The sequence below is a fragment of the Crassostrea angulata genome, chromosome 2 (genome assembly GCF_025612915.1).
Source record: "Crassostrea angulata isolate pt1a10 chromosome 2, ASM2561291v2, whole genome shotgun sequence".
Lineage (NCBI taxonomy): Eukaryota > Metazoa > Mollusca > Bivalvia > Ostreida > Ostreidae > Magallana > Magallana angulata.
Window position 1 is genome coordinate 75,851,170 of NC_069112.1, and position 25,204 is coordinate 75,876,373.

Sequence of the window (25,204 nt, forward strand, 5' to 3'; positions counted from 1 at the left end):
TTGATTAATGCATTTTATTCTAAGATGTTGATTCATTGCATCAAACCATAAAATCATATACATATATGTTCAAAATATAAGATTAAATCAAATCGATCGACACATTGTATCTATATAAATTTATGTACATATAATGTATAAATATCCGTCTTTCCTCGGATCCTCGCTTGATTTCCATAGATCCCGACCGAACATGATTTTCATATCGAGCGATTCTTAGATCCCCGCCAGCTTTCCGCGCCCAACACTTAGGATCCTACTGGATCCACCAAACCGAGCCGCTCGCCGACTTTCTCAAAATCCGGAAGGACTTTGTATTCAAAATACTTCCTCTCGTATTTGGCGACACGTATCATGTAACAACCGTACTTTTCCGGCTCGTGCGATTCCTCTCCAGTGTATTTTTTAATTAGATTGACCCCGACATCGCTGAAGTAAGACGGTTCTAAGAAGAAGGGGACAGAAAACCGGTCGACTCCAATGTCAAGGACGCGATGACGCGTGGCGCGAAACTTATTCCCGCCAGTCATGCGGTCAAAAAGGTCACCTATGTTCATAACGAGGCTCTTGGGTCTTGGCTCCACCGCGACCCAGTTTCCTTCAGAGTTGACGATCTCTAGGCCTTTGTAATTGAATGTCGCCAAAAGAGTGAGGAAATTCGAGTCGGAGTGATCAGGCGTGGTGAGGATTTTGCCATCTTCGATCCGGGCATTGCTTGGAGGGGGCCCGTCCCAGGGAGGATAGTGTAGTATCCGGTAGGTGGAGCACGGCTTGTCGTCAAACAAGTAGGTAAACGCCCCCTCCGGTAAACCGAGGCCGAGTGCAGTCAAGCGTAGAATCTCCATGGCGAGTTCATGCATGACCTCGTACATAGAGGTCATGTACTCCTTAAAAGGAAATTTCCCGTCTTCTTCCGGCCAGGGGCATGTCTCATAGTACCAGTTTTCTGGGCTCACCTGTGTACAACAAATATTATGAGTATAATTTTTTTTATTTTGTTACTGTCAAAGTCTCATGCAGTGAATAAATTAGGACTAAAATATATCGGTTATGATAAAATTGAAAACTAATGCCTCATGCAGATACCGATTTTAATTACAACCAGTCGTTTATAACATGCGCGGATCCAGAAATTTTTTCCAGGGGGGGGGGGGGGTCCGAAGGATAATTGTGTTTGCCAGGGGGGGTCCGCGGCATATTTTCGCGATAATTTTACTATGTAAATTTAATAAATTTTCATTTTCCAGGGGGGGGGGTCGGGACCCCCCCGACCCCCCCTCTAGATCCGCGCATGTATAATTACTTATCGTATGTAACAGAATCAATTTAATTCGCGAGAGGGCAATTTAATTCGTGAGCTGACAACTTTTTAAATGTTTGATGGGATGCAATTTCATTAATTAACTTGGACTAAAAATAAATTTTGAATGTGTTTCACAAATTGATGGGGCTTGTTATTTGTGAATACGACAAACCAATGAAATCCGCGAAAATTTAGTCCCCACGAATTATAATGATTTAATTCACGTTACCTGGATATCATCCGGCCTCACAGCGCGCCCAAACTCAAACCCCTCCTTACGGCTCGGTTCTCCCTCCACCACCGGGAAATATCCCCTGTAGATGTTCGGATTCTCCGGGACCCAGTTCTTCCGACACAACTTCCGCTTCTTCTCCGGGGGGAGTGAGAAGAACCACTGGCACGCTTGGAACAGCTGGTCAAAGTCCAAACCCTCCACGTTATCTATGAACAAGAAGCCAATATTCTCCAGGGCGTCCACCACGATCTTGGCGAGGCCGGCCCGGTCCGACTCTGTCTTGGACATGTCCACAATGGGAAGTTTTATCACTGGCCTGCTGGTGTCCGACATTGTTTTAACTCTGAATCAAAGATAACAGTAAAATTATGAATAATGGAAATTATTATTAATAATGTAATTGATGACAGTGACTTGGACATGTCCATAATGGATGGTAGTTCAGTCGTTTGGTTAAATGATCGGCTTTATGAACCGCAGACCATGAGTTCGAATCAGCCTGGGGGTTTCGTTCATATTAAATAACTGAATTGAGTTTTTGAAGTATAATTTTTATTTAAAAAATGCACATTATTTGTCTTTTTTGACTTTTATATATCTTAACTGTATGCTATAAATCATGCCCCAGTGAACTTGAAATAAAATATACATGTACAACAGAGTCTGTGTCATCTGTTTCATATTTGGATATATTTTTTTCTGGAAAGGGATATTGATGGTAACCCGACAACAAAACTTTATGATAAACGCGATGATTTCAAATTTTCCATAGTCAACTTTCCTTACTTATGTAGCAATATATCTCCATTACCTGCATATGGCGTTTTTGTGTCTCAGTTATTTCGATATGCAAGGGCATGCTCTACGTATAAAAAGTTTCTAGGGCGAGGCAAGCTACTGACATTGTCACAAACAAGTTAATATAACAGGGCTTGATTGTCAAAGTAATCCCTTCGTAAACTTTTTGGTCGATACAACGACATTGTCAGCAATTTAGATACAATATCTGCTGGGTCGAATGCTGACTGACGTTTTTCATACTTATTGTTAAACCATTAGTAATCACCGAATTGTCTACGGGTTTTTCCGTTTGAAATCTCGATTACGACAAAGACCACACGGCGGGTGTGACCGGTCAGCAAAAGATGCTCACTCCTCCATGGCACCTGATCAATCCTACCTTGATTTTTCTAGAGGCCCGTGTTTGCTCTGCTCCTGTTTTGTATTTTTCCTTTGGACCTTTGATTTTGAACACTGTTTGTTATCACCATATTTTATTCAAGCAATTTCCTGCTGATCTGAGAAAGTATTTCAAGGTGTTGTGAGCCACCTAATTGTTTACACATGACGGATGTATGTATGCATTAACACCCACGTCCCAAAGTGTCATTTTTTTCACTAGGCCTATATATTAAATCAAAAATCAGAATTTTTGAAAAGATTGTTCGAAAGTCAACCCTAAGCTGATATTAAAAAGATTAAGACCGATAATTTCCGAATTAATTTAAAATGTATAATATTAGGCAAAGAAATATCAACATAGTCCTGGCTGTGCCTTTGGCTAAAAATACCCCCTCCCCCCAATTTATTAATTTTGAATATTTCTATAATTTTAATTCTATTTTAATAATTAATATTTAGAAATAAAGTAATTAAGATTTAAAATATATATACTATATAATGTACTTTCTGAAACCATAGACCATCAAGCTATATCTGGATTGGCGGTTCATACAAGTTTACAACATTAGTTACTTACTGTAGCTTAGCGCTGTGTCAAGGAATCACTTTATCCGGATTTCCATTAAAAAATGAAATAAAATCAACGCATCGCTGCCCCAACAGACTATATTTTTTATTTAATGTTTACATGCAAAAGTTGAACAGGATATGTGATTCACACGGTAATTTTTATTTTTTTATGGTAGTCTTTGTTTTCCCGAAATACTCAACGTACGGTCTTCAAATGCTCTTGCCCCATATGGAAATTATACTGACCACGTGTATATAAACCATATTAGGTCAAATACAAACCATGTAACTATTAATATTCATTTTTACTGATTTTATTGACCATGCAAACATGTATTCCAGCATGATAACAATGTAGAATTTGCTCGTAATGAAGAATAATCATTACTCGATATTTACGGTCTTATTTGGTCTTCTGAGAGATAGATATTAACATTTAAAGGAGAGAGAAGATATTTCTGGGCTTGAAAAACGTAAACAATTGTCATGGCGTCCTGATAATTAAAAAAAAATAACACAGTTGGAGAAAGCTTATGGCTTTAAACTGACGCGTAAACCGTCTATGATTTTGACCTCCTAACATTTGCAAGCCGTCTTATTGTAAAGGCGGTGACCGTCTAAGTGTCTGAATTTGTACTTATTAAAAATATTTTGTACATAGATATATCAAAATTAAGCTACGTCGATATGTGGTGATAACGAACAATGTTCAAAATCAAAGGTCTAAATGAAAATATAAAACAGGAGCAGAGCAAATACGGACTTCATTTAAAAAAAGGAAGGATGGGGGGTTGGGGGGTATGGGTAAATTTATCAGAAATCTTGACAAGAAAAAATAAATAAACTAGAGCAGAGCTCGTGGCAGAGCCACGAGTAGGTCTTCCGTTGTTGCTGCGAGATGAAAATTTATGTGATTTGGTGTCAAACGATTATAATGACTAATGACTAAAATTTCACTTCTGCTTTTGTTATAAAAACGTGCTCTGATTGAAAGCCTGTATAAAGACAGGAAAAAAATGTTTTAGGAAAATTATTTGTCGAACACAGTTTGTGTAATTGTTTTGAAAACTCTTTAAGGCACTGTCACACAAAGTTGCGTTCCCAGTGCGAGTTCACGGCATTGTGTTAATGGAATCGCCGTAGGATCGCAAGGAAAATTCAGAAAGGCGTTCTTACAGAGCTCCCAAATACGTTTCCACAGAGTTCTACTTGGCGATTGACTGCCCTCTCGCTGGGTATCCGCCGAGCGCTCATGACGTGCTAGGAGTTTTTACCGCGCATCCACAGCGTGCTCTGCGCGCTGACTGCGTGCACATGCGCTGTTGGAGACTTTACGGGGCTGCCATGGCGACCTTACTCCACTTCTACGGCGTGTTTATCGGAACGCAGAGCCACGGCGCGTACTTTGTGCATGTTCAAAGTACGCGCCGTCGCATGGCGTTCTAAAATGTTCTAGGCTAGGATATCCCACCGCGGCGAACGAAGATGCCGTTGAGTTGTTACGGCGCTGTAGAAGACTCTAGTTCGTTTACCATGGCGTTTTACATTATTCAATTACACAGCGGGATCGCTGTGAGGACGCAGCTACAGTGTGACAGGGGTTTAAACAATGAGAAGTTTAATGGCGAGTTAAATTTTTCAGGGTAGCATGGATTGTTATATATTAAAATGTACTCATGATTCATGTAAGGAAATGTAAGTTAAAACGTGCATTAAAAAAACACGTAACTTCTGTAAATAAATCTTTCTAATTTTTTGAAGACTATGTGCCAGTTTGAATTTGTTTCGTGCTGTCAAAATTTGGTAAATAGCCAAAATTGATGGCATCTATGAAAATTTATTCAGGGCTGATACTATTTGATAATACGAGTAGACTTGAACATTTAAAATACTAATCAGCTATCTAAGATCATCGGGAGAATTAAGCCTAAGTGAGCGTCTAAATTTTACTCCTGATATACAGACACCGCTATGTACCGTAAAATTTAATAACATTATTTACAGAAATGAATATTACTTCTCTCTACGATGCAATAATATTCAAAATCCCTATTTTTAAGTCAGTTTTTTCTCCTTTATCGGATCAACAGTTATTCTCTCGGAGAAAGTTTACGTATGTATTTTTTTTTTTAAAAAAAGGGAGAAACTTCAATAAAAATAAGCGGAAAATAATAGTGTTACGGTTTTTATTTTCAGTTAATTTAATTAAATGTGACAAAGGCACATATTCGGTCGGATTTTTGGTAACATGTACATGAAGTAAATTTGATGCAAGTTCCATGTTTGTTTTTTGTGGGTTTTTTTTTTAATTTTATTTTCTTTTTGCTTTTCTCTGCTTTATCATAAAGATATATAAAAAAAACTACGTACATGTCACAAGCAATATTTGCCTTCTCTATTTATCTTGTATTTTAATAGATTGGGTAATCATTGTCAGGGGCGGATACAGGATTTATAGTTAGGGGGGGGGGGGGGCGTGGATAAAATTATTGAGCAGGGGGTCTGGGGCCGCCTTGAGGCCCCCCGTGGGTCCCGGGCAAAGCCCTGGTGGGGGCCTAAGGGGCGAAGCCCTCGAAAGCTCCTGGGTTTTCGTGTATTTTGAAGGTCAAACCAGGCTCAAAATAGTGGTATTTTTTCAGTTATGTACACTTTACACAAAAGCCTATTACATATATATAACAATTTGTCACATATTGTTACTAATACCTAATACATGTATTGGATTAAAAACAAAAAAACTTGGGCATTTATGAACTCCCAAAATTAACTAGGTTATCAAAGTTACAACATTGTAATGACGATACGGTATCCGACCCCCTATTAGCTGTTAGAAATATCTGATGCATCAAATCTTCAATATTCTTATATTGAAATAGTCTATTTACGTAGAAAAAAATTCAAAAAATATACAGTTATTCAGAAATTTCTGCTTGCGTCGCAATATGGAAATGACAGCGCAGTCTACACTTGAAACAAAACTGCTGAGATTTCCAGTCGATTCTTGGTCGAAGCCCCAAGTTCAGGGCCCTGGGGAATTTGTTGCAGCCACCATAATAAAATGACCAACACTGCTTGTTTTAAACACAGTTTAATTGGTTTGTTATCAGAACCTGTCAACATGCATTAGGATTAGATGTTTATAGATGTTTATAGAGCAGCAGAATTACAGTCAGCATAGCACAGCTAATGTATCAATGAGGTGTAATATTGAGTCAGGCATAAATATAAATAAAGTGAAACACAAAATGCTAACTTTTCTATGTAAAATTTATCAAATCATCTACAGTCATGCATACTTTGAAAATTTTAGGGGGGGGGGGGCGTGCGCCCTCCACGCCCCCCCCCCTTAAATCCGCCAGTGATTGTTGACCTAAAATTAGTATTCCACTGGCTGTAGCTACATGTAACCTTGTAAGTAAATTAAGTTGCATGACATCCTCATACCACACAACTTCAATAAAACTTTTTTTTTAAAATCAATTTTCATATAATTAGCAATAAAGAAAATCCCCAAGAACACATGTCCATCTCACTGAAGTGTAACTTTGAGAAGCGCATATATTTTTTGGAGGCAGACATGTCGCTATATTATAGTCTGTAAGTCAAGTAAACTAATCTGTCCTAACTTGCAATACTTTGATAATTTCTATGGCGACCACCTGCATAGCATAATGTAGTCGTATTTCATAACATCTTATCCCAAGAAAACATTACGTTTGACTTAAAACTTTTAATTATAATATATATTATTCTGTTCATAACTATATATAATAGAAGTTTAGCGTGTTCGACATGTTAATTTATTATAGCCACGTTCTCAGATTACGATCCCGCACCTTTAATGTGAAAATGAAAGTCTTGTTGTTTGAAAATTGAACACTTTGAAGAAAACACCCTTCGAACTGTTGATTAAGTATATAACAATTGATGATCTGCAGCCATAAATAAGCTGGGGCTATATATGTTCTGAGCTGTTCAAAGTGACACAAGATTTTCGGTAGCACGTGGCGATTGAATTTACGCAATAAAGGAAGTTGAAATTTACAAAGACTGACCGAATAAAAAAACCGGGTGGGAAAGAGAAACACGCTCAGAAGAAAATTTCACACATAAGAAGTCACTATCAAATGATTTTCGACAGATCTGGAATTTTAAAAAAAGAGAGCACTTGGCAGCGGGGCGGTGGGAAGGCAACACAGAAATAAGTTCGTTTTCACAATGAAACTAACGACCATGTAGAAACACTACAGAAGTTATTTATATTTGACCGATAGAATCTAAACAAAACTTGTTTCAAAACTCATGTGAATATTCTTTACAATAATCACCGAATGCCTTAATTCAGGGCATTCTCTTATCGTGTCAGCACCTACCGCAAACATGGCACTTTGATCATAATTTGATTTGATTTTTTAAATTACCTTGTACGCTGTCGTATAAATCAATGCTAAATCAACTGTACGAGTAAAATAAATTTATCGGTTCATCTGAAACCAATATAATAGTTAAAAACATAATAAAAATAGTTGCGTTCGTACAAAATACCAAACATGCACGCGTGATAAGGTACATGTCGAGGTCACTTGCGCGGGATCTCCTCGGCCATGTGCGAGGGATGATCATTATTTAAAGGTTTTAATATTTGTCTTGTTGTTTTTTTGTTGTTGATTGAAAACATTATTTGTACAGTTTTTAAAACATTTAAGACTTACAAACCAACCATTCAAATATGTCTCACGAGTATTTCCGATTTGGAGTAATATCGCTTTTATTAATTTTCAGAACGACTTTTTAATTTACTCTCCAATGTTTAATTTAACTAAATACAAAATAACCAAACTTTTATAACATAAAATTAAAACAGTGTACAGTGTATTAACGGCTATATAAACTCAAACACGTTCATATTCATGTAAGTGTGCGGGTGCGAATCTTGTGTATTAGATAACCGTTTACCGCTAGGTAGTGCAGCTGTGGATGATTTCCTCGGCCGCGGGCGAAGGATAGATTACATAAAGGTTTAACGCATACACACGCACAGCTCAGAACCTAGGAAGATTTGAAAAGTTTGCAATTTAATGACTAAAATCTATCAAATAGAAATTCTTTTTTTACTTAAAACCCACAATTGATATATATGTCTGATATTGCATTAGATTGAGAATGGCATTGCTTTTATTAATTAACTGAACGATTTCTTAATTGACACCCTATCGTTTAATCCAATTGAAGAATAAACCTTTATGTGTAATCAAAACTGAAATAATTCTTCAGTTCGCAGCTAGATTAACTCATATATGAGAGACGCAACTCTCGTGTATTAGATAACCGCTGACCGCTAGGTAGTCCAGCCGCGACCATGGTGACCGATTTTCTCGGCCGTGGGCGAGGGATAGCTTACGTAAAAATACACATCTCTGATTCAAGGTGGATTTTAAATGCATGCAGTATGATAACTAAAATGTAATGCATAGAAATTTTTTTCAATAAGTATTTTGTGTTTTACTAGAAAAGAAAAAGAATGTTTTGTTTTTCGATTCTCGTCTTTAAGGATTGTGCACTATAAGAACTAAACAACAATGACTTTAACTTCTATAAAAAAAAAAGCATGTGTTCTAATTTTTTTCTCATGAATTAAAGCCTCCTGTATAAACCATTATACTTTCTGTGGTAACTTTTTGCCAGTTTTACGCGCAAAGACTTTCGTTAACTTGCCAAATGAAAACAGGTACATGTTAACATGTAAAGCTTTTTACACTCCCGACCCCCCCTGGAAAATGAAAATTTATTAAATTTACATAGTAAAATTATCGCGAAAATATGCCTCGGACCCCCCCTGGCAAACACAATTATCCTTCGGACCCCCCCTGGAAAAATTTTCTGGATCCGCGCATGTGTATATATAGTGTATTCTACACTTACTATATTATGGTAAAAACAATACGAATAGAGCCTTACTTGCTTTAACAGCATCAGATCTATTTCAATCAGTTTGCTTTCAATTTCAACTACTCTATAAAGTGTTATCACATATCCGTAAGAATATTTTACACCTGCAAGATTTGATCATGGGGGAGCAGACATGTTACTTAATACGGTATAAACTTACCTGGAAGAGGATATAAACCTTGGACTGAGATCGATGGAATTTCAGAGCTTTTACGCCCGCAGACTGGGGTCCAACGATACAAAAAGTCGGGGGCCTTTACGTGAGATTACCCGATATCACCGGTTGAAACGTGTATACGTTAAATTCTGCAATCTGCGATTTGATAAAATTGAGCAGGTTTAAAATAGGGGACCAGCTTGTGTAAAAGTACAATCGATTACAGAAGGACCAAGGCGGATCTAGCTATTATCGAGGCATGGATCAGTATTATACGAACCTCTTTTTTCGTCGTCCGATTGCTTTAATGAAATTCTTTGAGTAATATGAAGTGATCAAATATACGGTCGGTATATATTGTTTACGGTCGGGGTGATCAAAACCAATAAAGCCCATAAGGCGCTGAGAGAGATTTTTAATCAAACCCGATTGCATTTGATCACTTTATAATAATTTAAAAAAATGAACCCCTTGTACTTATATTATTGATTTTTTTCAACAATTCTACGATTAATATTGAAATAGTGAGTAAGGAATGTGTATTGAACTATACATTACAAAAATTGATTCGTAGTCTTTTTACAGACACAGACATATAAGTATTTACGTGTATGTTTTTTCTTTACAATTAAGCTGATTTTAATGAAAGGATTGTTTTAAGTTCAATGGATATATAATAAGGACACAGATACCTCGTTCAAGATATTCCCAGTTATATTTGTAAGACACATAACCCTACACGGATTTCAGGGAATTTCGAATTCGGAGGACATTTAGTAATTTAATAACTTTAAAAGCTTGTACAAATAAATTACCTTTGAACATATCAATTTATACATCAACCTACAACATTGTTCCAAAACTATTTTTGTAACATTTATTTAAAACCTGAATATACAGAAAATGTAATGGTGTGTTAAGGGGCGTTGTTTACCCGCCCAGTGGTGCTATGGGCGCTATTGTCACGTGACCTCCGATCTGTGGGCGCTTGGAGTACAAGGTGACCTTCTCAGCGAGTGGGCCGGAACTGTAACCATAACAACCAAAGGAAATTAATGTCAATTCCTTAATGCTTTACACACATGACATTAGACTTGCCCAAGTCTCTATGTTTATAAATTTATTGTTCTCTTTAATATTTTCAACGGATGCCAAACATTTTAGATTTAAGAATTGTAGAGAGCAGGAATCAAAATTCCTGAAACTAACACAGTGATATTTCCAAGAAATATAAAAACACTATTTAAAACACAGAGACATGAGCAAATCATTGACGTGACGTGTCATTACAACTGACTAGTCGAAACATTATCCGTACAACTGAATAGTCAAACACATTACACTAACAAGTAATATAGATAAGACGTACAACTGACTTGTCAGACACATTATACGTACAACTGACTATATAGTCAGACACATTATACGTACAACTGACTGGTGATGCCGTTGTTCTGTCTGCCTTCAAAAGTGTCCCCTCCCGCCCCCACGGTCCATATCACCATGTCCCCAGGCCGACCCACCACCCCCATGTGTCTTCCCGCTAGACAAACGGGGGAGTTCTAAAAACATGAAAATAAATGAAATATAAATAAGAAGCAGAAAAATTGCAATACATCGTACGTATACCACAAAGCAGAATTTGGAAAAAAAAAGTCTGACAAATGAAATGAAGATATTTTTTAAAAAGTTTTTCTTGATATAATTTTGAATGTTGATGTTAAAAGATTGTGTGTTCATGAGAGAGAGAGAGAGAGAGAGAGAGAGAGAGAGAGAGAGAGAGAGAGAGAGAGTGAGAGAGAGAGAGAGTGAGAGAGAGAGACAGAGAGAGAGAGAGAGAAAGGTCTACGTACCGGTGTATAAGATTTGAATCCATAAACAATTCCAGAATTTGTTACGTCACAGTTTCCTGGACATTGTCCACTGAAAAAAATTAATGTTTTACAGGTTTATAAGCTGAATGTTAGGAGTCAAGCTATAAGAGAAATACAACGGTAAGAATTCATTGCAGACAGTTATGTAAACAAGGTTAGAGTCTGATAATTTTTTACAAATATTGTAAATAATGGAATGTTTTATATCGTATAAAACTAATAAATATTACAGGGGCATGGTCACGATTTTGGTCAAATTCTCTTTTTCTGTTTTTATTTTTTACAATGCTTTAGAAATGCGTTTCCAATGACCAAATGAAATCTGAGAGTCAGCAGTGAAGTTATAAGCAAGATACAGGGCTCACAATTCTTTGTCATGTAAACAAGGCTCGTGCCCTGTTTTTGTTTACATTAGTTCAATATACCGGTAAAAGTTCTTTTTCACGCTGAATCTTTCACCTTCTTATTCATTTTTAGCATGAATAAACAGATTTTAACGTTTACCACATTCATTTTCGGTCTAAAACTGGAGTTTTCACTTCAACGTTCAAAATGTTAACAAAAGCTTTGTTTACATAGCAAAGAATTGTAAACTCTGTAACTCACTTATAACTCAACGAATGACACTTAAATTTTGGTTGCCTATTAAAAATGCCATACTGAAGCATTGTAAACATTAAAATCGGGAAAATAATTTTTGACAAAAATCGTGCCCATGCCCCTTTAAAGTAATTCCATAAATAACCCTGTACCCATCCACAGGCAACGCCTATCTTAGTGAAACACGTGTAAAGATAACTACACATGAAGCACTGTACTTACCCACAGGCCACGCCTATCTAGCTTGGTGGAACACGTGCATAGATAACACGTGAAGTACTGTACTTACCAACAGGCCACGCCCATCTTAGTGGATCACGTGTAAAGATAACTACGCATAAAATACTGTACTCACCCACAGGCTACGCCTATCTTAGTGGAACACTCGGTGAATGTGGAGTTACACTGTAGAAGTCCCACATTCTTGTACACTGTAACATGATACAGAAAAATAAAATATACACCGTGACATCATACAGAAAAATAAATCATACACTGTAACATCATACAGAAAAATGAAATGAAAAATGTAGAACGAACGGATACTTGACTGACTTTTAAGATTGTTCTATTTGCATTGAATTCTCCCATAAAATTAATATTAGTGTTATATACTAAATACTGAAAAAAGAAAATAAATTTATATTGAATTTAAATAAATGCACAACTTTATCGAATGTGATTAAAAAAAAATTAAATTTATTTACATGTATTTTAGACCCTAGCACAGAACACTATATCTGTATCCTTAAAAAAACCTGTTTAATTAAGGAGATGTAACGTCCATTAATTTTATTCATAATTTTAATTATTACATGAGGTATTGATAACAACAAAGTTTCACAGTTCATGATACAATGATTTTTAAGATAGTAAAGGTTTTCTAACGTAGTATAAGGAATGGTTCACCTTAAACCCACCTAGCGTGTAATCCCCGGCGGTTCCCTGTGTATTCGTGCCATTGCAAACATAGTACCCTGTGTCCGTCTCAGAATTGAACCCAGTAATAATCAGGTTGCCATTGGGCAGCATGATGTATTTACTGGGGTCAGAGTTCAGGGGCGACGAATCCACCTTCTGCCAGGTTAATGTCGGTGAAGGATTTCCGCTTCCGGTACATTGTAGTTCGACAAATGTTTCCGAAGTAACCGGAAGTTCCTCAGTATGTGTTTGGACAACCAACGGCACTAGGTATCGAAATCTAATTTCATCATTTTACAGCAAAACTTTGAAATACAAAATATTGACGAACACACAAAGAATTTGATTTAGACTGCCAATAAGTTTCATTTTCTAAACCATTTTACTAATATATTTATATACTTTACCGATGACGTTAAGATGACCGGAAGTGGTGGCGGACCCAAAAGAGTTGGTGGCGGTACATTGGTAATCCCCCTCACTGAACTGATCTACATGGACTATAGTAATGGATCCGTCGGCGTTAAGCTGTACGTCCTTAGGTACAGCTGTACCTGTCTAGATTAAACGATTGAATGACTGTTGTTTAACGTTACAGCGAGCGTGTTTCATTCATATCATGAGGATATTGTCCACGTACTTCGCAATGAACTTTAAACACTGTGGAATTGTTTATTGATATCATTTCTATAATGTTTTATCAAATGAAAGAAGGACATCTATGATCTGTGCAATTTAAACCGTGAGAATGATCATTCACCTTTTGTGTTATTTTGGATATGTGGTAGAAGTTAAAAATATATCAGTTAATTCTTTAATAATCTGGCAACAACTATTCTGAATGACTATAGATGGCGCTGCACCGGAAATTATTCATGTTGTTAGTGATAATATATTTTAAAAAATCATACTTTTGGGAAAGTCCACGTGACAGTTGGCTTGGGATCACCTGCTACGTCACAGCGTAGAATGACCGTGTCTCCAATGTTGACCGTTTTTGATCCGGGTCCCTTCATTATGGCTGGTTTAGCTGTAGAAAGATTTCGATATAAATAATTTAAGGTTACATGAATGTTACGTCATATGTACATGCATATATTGCATTTTTCAATTGCATCGACGACATATTGAAATAGCGATTTTCCCTAAACGGAAATACTTTCAAAACTACATTTGACGAAAGGAAAATCAAATATGTTTTTCATCGGCGACAAATTACCTGTTCCACATTTCGTAATCAACAAATTTAAAGTTATGTTTCATAAAAAAATAAATATTACCGATAGTTCCTAATTTTGTGTTATCATCATATAATGCATTATGTTTTTAGATCGAGTTAATGTAAATTTTACTTTCTGGATTCGTGGGGTAAAGAATATAGAAGAATTTACTTGCAATGAACAGTAACGGAGGCGGTCTGACTCTGGCTCTCGTAGTTATTCAGCACGTTGCACATATACTGTCCCGAACTCAGAGCATCCGGGTTACTGACGTGTAGGGTGCTCCGCCCACCGCCCGTTTGGGCCTGTGACGTCACATTCTGCTTGGTCCCGTCGGGCCCGACGTGAAACCATTGAACTCGCGGCGGAGGGATGCCCTTATAAGTACACAGGAAGTCGAGTGAAGGCGTCGAGGAGGAAGTGACGTCAAGGGATGACGGGGTCAAGTTGACCTGTATAGGGTCTGAAATGTTTACAATCAACGTCTAAATTAGAGGATATTCTCAGTCTCATCCATTAGCAGCTTTTGATTTTATTTCTTATTGAACAATTTTCTTTCACATATTGCAAAAACCATTAGTTTATCAAAAAATTTTAAATTCGCCTTTTCCCAGTGTTACATGCAAAAATAAATTATAATTTATTGAATTGAACTTTTATATAAAAAAAACTCTTAAATTCATAATTCAAAATTATCATTCAATTCACTCCTTACTTACAGGACGAACACCTCAGATAAATTTGTTTATAATGAATTTTGCAACTGTTCGATTATTTCCTCTCTAGGTAGATGTATTTCAGCGTCATATGACTGAAGTTCGGGGGGGGGGATTAAAAGCAATGTCTTAAATTTTATCGTTACAGCGTGAGTAATTTGGTAGAGTGGGAAGGGAGGTGAGGGGTGTGAAATTTGATAGTCACTGAATTCTGTCTTACCTATCACAACCAGGTACACGTGTTTCTCGCGGCTGCCGAATATATTGCTGGCCGTACAGGTAAACATCCTACTGTCCAGGTACTGGGCGTTAGTGATCTCCAGCCCCTCCGTGGTCTGCACGTACCGCCCGTGCTGTGTTGGATCCACCCCTGGGCTCCACGACTTATCGGCCTGGGGAGACCCGGATGTTCTACAGGGGAGTGTAATGTCACGGCCGTGCTCTACCGTCAGGATGTCGTTGCCAGAGCCCTGTATTGTTGGAGCGGCTGAAAAAAATGTAATTTAAAACATTTGTACGATTTAATATATTAGACTAGTAGTTGATAAATGTATTGGGCTATATACATTGGATTGTTGGAGCGGCTGAAAAAAACGTTTTAATAAACGTGGCTTATTTTCTTATAGATGGAATTAATATAGATTTACTTTTTAGATGGTTGTTATTTATGGAATAAGGAATCATTCTTTGAGTATTATAAGGTTATCAAATACAGTCGGGGTTGAACAAATCAAATATAATTTGGAACATTTGTACGATTTAATATTAGACTAGTAGTTGGTGAATGTATTGTGGTATACATTACACAAGTTTTCGTTTGATTTGACATAATGCACTCTTTTTGTACACAATTGTTTTTTTTTTAAATTCTAAAATTTTACAAATATTTCAAGCAAAACTTTATATGCTTTTTTCAGTAATGTCATATGTATTTTGTATACTGGTGTATAAATAATCCCTTCCTATAAATTCTAAATTTGCATACAAAAGTTGACATGTACTAGTACTTGATGATGCAGTGTTTGTTAAATTTATTAATTAAACTGAAAACTTAAATTAGGCCTTGATGTAAATTTTGCTGGTTAATTTCATTTTATCATCCGTCTTTATCATAAGAACTTAACCAAATACCTAAAGTGTTGCAACACATATCTAACTGCTTCCGTGTCGGGGCGTCACCTTTGACCCCAGGAGGTCCCTGTGGCCCAATGTCACCTTTTTCACCTGCATAGAAAAATAATCTTCATATACATGTACTAGGTAAAAGCGAGAATTTAAAGAAATCGATTAGGATGAAATAGAAAATTTCCTCAATGTTTCTACTTATTCAATACATGCAGTAATAAATATAAATTATGATAAAGTGGTATGAACCCTTTTCTCCCCTTGGCCCTGGGGCGCCCATGAGGCCCATCAATCCAGGTTCCCCTTTGGGACCCGGAAGTCCATTTGAACCGGAAGTGCTAATACCAGGTTCTCCCTTTTGACCTGGAACGCCATTCAAACCTGGATCTCCTTTTAGACCTGTTAGAATATTTATCTATAAAGAATGTTGGAATATCACGCATAGACTAACAATTTGTGTATTAATCAAATTGATGCACAATAGGTATTTGACAAAGTAATATCATAACAAGAGGCCCAGGGGCCATATCACTCTCCGGAGCAACAATAGCTATATATTTTTCTCTACTTCTTTTTAACCCCCCCCCCCCCCCCTTCTCCACTTTGTGGCCCCGATTTTCTTTAGGGAATCATAGTTTTATCAAACTTTAATTTGCACAAAATGTGCTTTTACAAGATTTAGCTTTTTAGACTGAAAATGCTTTTCCAGGAAACTTTAAAGATTTTTTTCTCTACATCTTTCCATGTAAAAAAAAGTCGAGCCCCCCCCCCCCCCCCCCCCAATTATGACCCATTAATACCCCGGGGTTCATAATTTTAAAATTGAACCTCTACTACCTGAGGATGCTTTTACAAAAATTTGAGCTTTTCTGGCCTTATAGTTTTTTTAGAAGATTTTTAATAATTATAAATTATCTCCCATTTAAGAGGGTGTTGCCCTTCAATGACTTCCTTTACCGAGTAATGTTTTATGTCAAGTTTGATCAAAATCTGCCCAGCGGTTCTGGAGAAGAAGATGAAAATGTGTAAAGTTTACAGCTACGACAGCGACAATGACGACAGACAACGAACAAATCTTAATCAAAAAAGCTCATCTGAGCCTAGATGAGCTAAAAAACCGTTTATTCATGAAAATCAACACCTACAAAACACATTTATAAATGAATAGATGAATAAATGAAAAATAATTGAATAAAAAAATAAATACATGTAAATAGATAAATAAAATAATAAATAACCTAACAAAAAAAAAAATCATAGAAATAAAGAAACAAAAACACATTAAAAGCACAAGAAAAACTCAAAGAAGGGTATGAAAAGAGTTTTCCCAAAACCAACACAAAAAATATCAAATTTACAAAGAAAACAATGAATAAAAAAACGCTTTTCCAATAAAAATTGATGAATAATAAAGTACAGTTATGAAACACGTATCACCGTTATACAACATAAACACTGTCACTCGCGGGACAGCCAATCAAGTGCTCACCTGTGTCGCCTCGCTGTCCAGGTTCGCCCTTTTGACCTACATAAATCAGATAAAGGTTCAATTAGCGGCGTGCACCGTGACACTACGACCGGCGCCTGCACAGAGCGATAAGGTGCATGTCAATGTCGCGATACCTGTGCTTTATTTACCTGGCAGACATATCTACCTGTTATTCTGGGTTTTTTTAATTCACATATTCTGCAATGTACAGTGTATATGAAATTTGAGAGAGAGAGAGAGAGAGAGAGAGAGAGAGAGAGAGAGAGAGAGAGAGAGAGAGAGAGAGAGAGAAATACCTGTAATTCTTACCTGGTACACAGATCTTAGAAGCGTTGCCACATCTTGCTGTCAGCACATCTAACTGTTTATGATATAAAAATTAATAATTATATAAAAAATGTATACAATGCATGTATATACTGTGTGCATAATTAAGGTGGAATATAGCGCACTGAAAAGAACGACAACTGTTGATGTCTCTAATCTCTAATAAAGAGGTCATAAAACGCTGTCCCGATCAAAATAGAAACGAAAAATTATAATAGGAAGACAAAACCCATAAGGAATATACATGAGGTATTTCACCTGAAATGTGGAGAAACCTAATTAACAACCAGATGGCGCGGGTTTATTTTTGAAGCAGTAATCTCACTCAGAGATGTTGTTTATAATACCAGTCCACCTGTGTGGTAAAAAGTAATGCCGACGGACATTTTGCAATCAGATACGTGCTTTTTCACAATTACTCAAAATGCACTGGCGTCGGAAGCAAATTGAAAGTGGGGGGGGGGGGGGGGGGCTAGCCCCCCCGGTTCCGACGCCTATGAAATGTAAGTGATTTCACAGGTGCTTAAGGACAGGAGGACAGACCCCTTTCCCCTCCACCACCCCCCTCAAGTAATGACCCTCGATATTTTACTCTTTTTTAAATAAATCATCATTCTATGGCATATTTCTAATCCAATTTATTCCAATTTATAGATTCATTGCAAAAGATTATATTTAATACAAAATTTCAAAAAAATCAGACCCTTTATATATATAATACAAGAAGGTTGCTAACTTCGTCTACCAGTCTGATTTTTTAAAAATATTAGGTGGAAGGAGGGGGGGGGGGAGGGGACGGTCCTGTCCCCAAACACCTATGAGCGATTCCCAACATTTCACATATGCATCTAAAATAAACAGTACCACTGTATTAAGACAACTATTTGTATATATTTACAATTTCCAGTGACCTTTTCTGTGATAACAATACGTATCAATTTTGTAATTTATAGTCTAATACATATCATCAATGACGCTTTTAATATTTAATCGTAATATTGCTGAACATCATATAAATTTAAGAAATGAAGAATCATTCCTTGAAAATCATTAGGTGATCCGATACGGTCGGGCGTGATCAAATCTATAATAAAAACCTTCAGGATTTATCGGAATTGATCACTCCGACCGTATTTGATCACCTCATAATATTCAAAGAATGATTCCTTATTCCTTAAAAAGCACAATGATACATTTTGAACGTTGAAGTAAAAAATTCAGTTTTAAACCTAAAACGAATGTTTTAAACGATATATGCTTAAAATAAATAAAAAGATAGACAAATAAGCTGGAAAAAGATTTTTTACTGGTACATTGAACCTATGTAAACAAAAACAGAGCACGAGCCTTGGTTACATGACAAAGAACTGTGAGTCCTGTATCTTGCTTATAAATCTACGAATGACCCTCAAATTTTATTTGATCATTAGAAATGCATTTCTAAAGCATTGTAAATAACAAGAACATAAAAATAGAATTTGACCTAAATCGTGACCATGCCCCTTTAATAACTACAATGATATACCTGTTTTTGTGTGATCTCCTGGAGCAAAGTCGTGTATTGGCTCGGACTCAGCTGTCGTCTGCTCCTACCCGCCCTCTCCGTCTGTAAATAAACAAAATTAACTATCCTATAAAAACACAGATATATGAAAGCCAGTCTTGTAGCTTTTGATTGTTGGTTAGTGGTTAAGGGTGGGGCTAGTGGCAGGGGCGATGAACATTCTGTAAAAGTTGCCTTATATAAAGCCCAGGTAAGGTCAGTACGCTAATAATAAAGTCAATGGGATATCACTTGAATTATAGGTTAGCAGTCAATTGGATTTCACTGTAAGGAAATTTCGCGGTGAATTCTGGTTATTTTTTATCGTTGCTTTATTTGATTTAATTTTGTTAATGCACTCAAAAGTTTATTCACGTAAAAATATTCAGTTTTATATGCAACATCATAGAAGGTCCACTTGATTGCGTATTTCAATGACTTGCAAGCTACGACGAATCCTGGGCATGGCAAACTGATAGCAATCTATGGCAAAGGCTTACACAAACAACAGAAAACACCTTTGCATGCGCGAATTTAGAAATTTTTAACGGTAAGGGGCGGTTTCGAGGAATAATTTTAAAGTTTGAAGGAATGTCCAATAGGGAAATGGGAGGGGAGTGTTGGGATTTACGAATCCCTGACCCATTCTAGAATTGCTTGTACGCAGGTTTTTGTTTTGAAGTACCTCTGTTGTCAAATTCGTATTTTGAAATGTGAAATGAAAGTACCTCATATCAGATGAGATACGAAATCAAAGGGGTCAAATCAAATCAAGGTCATTTAAAGAGGTCAGAGATTGTGTTTACATCTCTAGGATTTTTTTTTATCAACGGCAGCATGTTATTTTGTTCATTTTTAGATAATATGAATTAAAATATGACGTCAACATGGCGTATAGGCAGTACATTTCACCGCGATTGTTTTTCCTGAGAATATGAAGATAATATTGTGAAATATATTTATCTACGGTCAGACAAAAAAAAAATATTGTAATAGAAAATAATTACTAAATTTCACTAGCCTCGGAGTTTATTCCAAGAGAAAGCTGACTTGCAAAGAGGAGTTTTCATTGGATGAGACAGTAACCAATCAAACGAGTTGACTTACCTTCTGAACGAACTCTTTGCCAGGGAATAGAACACGTTCTTTTTCAAGACTTAAAACTCTAAACTCTAAATCCTTAATGTCTTTGTATTGTAGGAATAGAACCACGCCAGCCAACACGGAGAAAACGTACAACACAGTCACACTGAAGACAATACAGAATGACGGCCATGTTTTGGTATTCGCCAGGTAGTCCGAATTTTCTCCCTTCATTGTTTTTGGTCCGTTTAAATATCAAAAAGGGTGAACGAGATATTAAGTGTAATGGGACGCCCATGCAGCTCTGTGTCGAGGCTTTGGAGGACAGAGGTCGCAGAGGTCACTTCGTCTTATCTATCTGTGTTTCCTGATAGTGCGTAGACTCTAGGAGTGGTGTCGGATTTTGTGTTAAGTATGCTGGTTCTATTGTCAACCTGCAGAAAATCCGACAAACACGATACAGCGAAGCATGCATGGATCCAGGATTTTTTTTTCAGAGGGAGTCCGAGGGATATTTATGTTTGCGGGGGTGGTGTAGGGTGTTGGGGAGTTGGGGTTGGGGTGGTCCCAGACATATTTCAGTAATTCTATTTTGTAAGAAATTTGAATTTCTCAGTTTCTGGGGAGGGGGGGGGGGGGGGATTCAGCCCCCATCCCTTATCTTCATCGAGGCATGTGAAGGAATTCCCCTCCTAAATCAAGTACAGTACTTTCTACTTTCGATATGATATATTAGGTGTCATTGCAATTTCTTTAAAGTGAAAGACCACTGAACCAAAAAACATCAACAAATCTACACAGTTACAGGTATGTAGCTCCTGGTCTGAAAAAGTTCGGATGAACGACCAACAGAAAAAGACAAGTAAAGGGACGATAAATTGCATGAAGAATTTAAAAATGTTGTCATCTTTTTTCCACAGAATTTGCGCATGCGCGGATCCAGAAAATTTTTCCAGGGGGGGGTCCGAAGGATAATTGTGTTTGCCAGGGGGGGTCCGAGGCATATTTTCGCGATAATTTTACTATGTAAATTTAATAAATTTTCATTTTCCAGGGGGGGTCGGGACCCCCCCCCCCCCCCGACCCCCCCTCTAGATCCGCGCATGTTGCGTATAAGCAGTGTTGACAGTCCAAAACTACCGCACTTTATTTGTGCGCAATAAATGCACAATTTTTTTTTCAATGGATGGCACTGTTGTTTCCTATAGCCGTCCTTCGGAGTTTTTATTCCAGATTAAGAGCTACATACCTGCAACTTAACCTGCCCTTTTTTCTGACAAAAATAAAATATATCAAGTCACTATGTAACAAATGAAATACACAATGTGTAATATAGTTCAATAGAGGGTATACATTTATTTCGAGACGATTATTTAACGTTAGTTGTTTGACGACGTGTTGCGGAATTATCATGTTGAAAGATGTGAATTATCTAAACATCAAGTTGACGGACGCTCCACGGTGCACGTGCCTGTTCACCTTGAAAAAATCAACATTTTTAAAAGCATTGAATGCTTATTTTTTAGAGACAAATTGAAAACGGCGCGTTAGCCCGGTACGATAATTTGTCTGCACCGCGTGGTGTGTCATAGGACGACGGCTAATGCTTATATTTATATTTTCGTTCTGATGTTTATTTGAATGAAATATTGTATATCGCCGCTATAAAGCGATTATTAACGCTCGTAGTCAGGGATAGGAAACATAATGGAACAGCCATATTAACATTTTATTTAGTTAGCTTCCGCGACAAAAACTTTGTGGAGAAAAATCTGTTTCATTAAGGAGTAGATATATATTAATGATTGTTTATTGAATTGGTTATGTAAGTTTTAATCTTACAAAAATCTTACAAAATAAGTATACTCAATATTCATAGAAAATTGAACGTCGCAAATTTTTATTGCAAACATAAGGGGGGATAGACACTGAATGTGAATAAATCAATATACATTCTTGTTTATTCAATTATATTTGATAATATTATGAGAATGCATCCAATATGTCTGTCTGTATCACCGAGGTAGTTAATATACTCCAACAGGAAAACGGTAACATGAGAAATGACAAAATGAATATACAATGTTATATAATATCCTATATACATTTTTTCATCAAAGTATCTTTTTGACATGAACTTCAAATTGATGTGATGTACACTCGTTTTAACAGGGTTGGGGCTGTATCGCGGAGATTGCTGTTGTCATCTTGAGAGTAGCTAAATCATCGTTTTGATTAATAAAAAACTAGTAATAATTGTTTTATATGATTCAGCGACTATTTGGTACAGACATATCGACAAAAGTGTTACCAAGCGAAGATTTGGTTCAAAGTATAGCCAAACAAATTGAAAAACGCGATATTTCGAACGGACAATCTGTTTTTAAAATCAAATGTTATTTTGACCCACGTCCCGTGCAGTTGATTGTAACGTTTTATTTTTTCTAGATTGTTTGATATCAGCCAATCAGATAGCTAGGAAATTAATCCATTATATAATAAAACATTTATCCATTATACCAAGCTAATTATTCATATCAATTTGACAGTATGATCGTGAACAATGCATTATTTAAAAACACGTGTAATTTATAGAGCCGAGTGTAGTTCAAGTTCTTTACTCCAAGAGACAAATATCTCATAGGTTATACATGTGAACATATACATATTAAATAAACAGTAAGACATACAAAGTGTACATAATCAATTTGGATAATTCACATTAAGAGTTCGTTGCTTGTTTGCATAATATAAATATGTACCTAAATTACAGTTCTTTAGTATTAGAGGTAGATAATAACTGTATAACTTGTGAGTGTAAGTATACATGTAAACTTTCCACTGAAAAAATTAGTTTTTTGCTTAATTCACATCGTTTTTTTTTTCTAAAAAAGGAATTTCAATAAAGCTGATAAGGTAAAATACGTATAATCCCCATAATATTATATTATGAAAAGATATACTGATTAGAATAAAAAACTTTTTAAACATTTGTTAAATTTCTTTATGTTAATGAAAGGACTAAGTGCTGTTTTATGCAATTTTTGCCCCCCAAAATCAAAGTTTTAGAAAGAGCTTTAAAATAAGATGAAAGATAGTTAAAATCATATTGGAAATAAAGGTGTAAAAGGTTATCACCACAGTGACGTCATAACGTAGATATGACGTCATGAATATTGCATTATTTTGATAAATTGATGTTTTGTAGCAAAATATGGGTGTTTTCCGATGGTTTTTCGACTGGGAAACATCGAGCGCAGGCTTGCTCAAGTACCATTTTTTAGTATAATATGTATAACTATCTTAAGTAAAACATATGTTAAAATTGCACTTGAGCAGACCTGCGCTCTATACTTCCGAATGCAAAATATAGAGCAAAAATGAGAATATCTTCATTTGTTTGCAATTTTGCGGGAATTATGTCATTTAGATGACGGCATAGATAAAAAGCGAGTGAGCATTAATGACTAAAATCAAGATTAAAGTTATAGGCATTCTCTTTACAATGATTTGTGAAGATTTCATTCTTATACGATACTATTTAAAAATTGGTTGAAATCGGGGGCAGACATTTGACCAAACCGCACATAGTCCTTTTCAATATTCTGGTTACATTTTTCATAATTGTGTTATATTACTTGATGAAATCTTTTTTTCTAACACTGCGGTTTTTTTATTCGCCATTTAAAACAAAACCAAGGTCTTAATGTTAGCATAGCGATTTTGTAATTTTCAGTACCACAAATGGCTTTTTCAATTTTCAGGAAATAATAAATAAAAATAGTTAAAAAAATGTAATTACATTAATTGTTCTAACACTTCTAGAAAATATAAAGGTTTTATAACTTTAAAATTCGTGTAGGCAAAATGAATAAGCGAGCGAAATCATTAACAAATGGTGATATCTTTTTTATCTTTACAATGACTGTCTTAATATTCTTGTTGGTAAATCGTTATGCGTAATATACATTGTGCATTCCACTGTCATAAACCGCAGTGCGTTTTAACCCTTGCGCCTGACCGTGACAAATTTTACGCCATTTCCATCGATGAGACACGCGCAAGAATCCACTAATTATCGCGTCAATCTCGGAATCCCTCGCTTTTTCTCGTCCTCACGTTAAGAGTCACGTAATAATTAGAAATACTAAAATTTCAATTATTGCGCGGTTCTCTCGATAAAAACATGGCATGTTGCGCAAGAGCGCATATCGTAAAAGCAGGGGTCGCTCATAAGTGAAATATTACCTAATTCTCAAATGTCCGTTACATAGCCGTTAATACATTTCTGTTGTGTTAATGAACCGAATTAGCGTGGCACCTCTGATGGCTGTACAAGTCGTGTGTCCAGATTAAGATTGAGGCCAGCAAAAGGGGATATACATTCACAAAAATTTTATTTAGAAAAGTTACATTTTTTAAATAATAAATTGAGCATGTGAGATATTTTTGTAGAATATTTATCAAATATATTTTACAAAACAAGTGGTACTCCGATGCAAGTGTGACTTTTTTTTAATCCAAAGTTATCTTTTAAAGTAAGGATTTTCGTAAAAACCATAACAATGTTTATATATTTTAATGTGTTGCTAAAGTTATAATAAAAAGAAAACAATAATACTATTTTATTTTCATTATATATAGATTATAAAATATTATTAATCAAAAGAATGATTATTCCGTTTCATGTTTTGTCTAAAAGACTTCTAGATATACATTCTAATACTGAATCCATCATCATTAACAAATTATGAAAGACATACTCCTTCAAGTCCTTGCGCTATTAACATAAACAGCATAACATAAAAACAATGCCCCCGAAATAGGCATCCTTGCGGAACCCCACAGATAAAGAAAAAACTAATGTTACGGAGAAATAAAACTGTCTATTGCGGGCCTACTGATGTATA

General features: G+C 36.1%; 2 protein-coding genes across 2 annotated transcripts; both read right to left on the reverse strand.

Annotated features, from left to right (window-relative positions):
• On the reverse strand, window positions 1-9,563 carry LOC128171516 (uncharacterized). Its single transcript, XM_052837294.1, has 3 exons — window positions 9,400-9,563; window positions 1,533-1,881; window positions 1-956 (listed from the first exon to the last, which is right to left on the reverse strand). Exons 2-3 carry the CDS (start codon window positions 1,869-1,871, stop codon window positions 249-251), a joined length of 1,047 nt encoding a protein of 348 aa, XP_052693254.1. The 5' UTR covers window positions 1,872-1,881; window positions 9,400-9,563; the 3' UTR covers window positions 1-248.
• Window positions 9,564-10,258: 695 nt separating this feature from the next.
• On the reverse strand, window positions 10,259-20,601 carry LOC128171500 (hemicentin-2-like). Its single transcript, XM_052837269.1, has 15 exons — window positions 20,319-20,601; window positions 19,194-19,274; window positions 17,651-17,702; window positions 17,342-17,377; window positions 16,102-16,251; window positions 15,859-15,951; window positions 14,948-15,214; window positions 14,187-14,474; window positions 13,703-13,821; window positions 13,199-13,349; window positions 12,791-13,057; window positions 12,226-12,301; window positions 11,250-11,319; window positions 10,828-10,958; window positions 10,259-10,423 (listed from the first exon to the last, which is right to left on the reverse strand). The coding sequence occupies exons 1-15, from the start codon at window positions 20,526-20,528 to the stop codon at window positions 10,327-10,329; spliced, it is 2,088 nt and encodes a 695-aa protein (XP_052693229.1). The 5' UTR covers window positions 20,529-20,601; the 3' UTR covers window positions 10,259-10,326.
• Between the last annotated feature and the right edge of the window lie 4,603 nt (window positions 20,602-25,204).

What these genes read in the sequence shown, in the direction of transcription:
- LOC128171516 (XM_052837294.1), bottom strand. Translation starts at nt 1,871, where the DNA reads ATGTCGGACACCAGCAGGCCAGTGATAAAACTTCCCATTGTGGACATG. An exon ending in TGAGGCCGGATGATATCCAG is followed by an intron (nt 957 to 1,532) that starts GTAACGTGAATT and finishes TGTTGTACACAG; the next exon opens with GTGAGCCCAGAAAACTGGTA.
- LOC128171500 (XM_052837269.1), bottom strand. Translation starts at nt 20,528, where the DNA reads ATGAAGGGAGAAAATTCGGACTACCTGGCGAATACCAAAACATGGCCG. An exon ending in GCAAAGAGTTCGTTCAGAAG is followed by an intron (nt 19,275 to 20,318) that starts GTAAGTCAACTC and finishes GTTTATTTACAG; the next exon opens with ACGGAGAGGGCGGGTAGGAG. An exon ending in AAGATAGGCGTAGCCTGTGG is followed by an intron (nt 11,320 to 12,225) that starts GTGAGTACAGTA and finishes AATTTTTTTCAG; the next exon opens with TGGACAATGTCCAGGAAACT.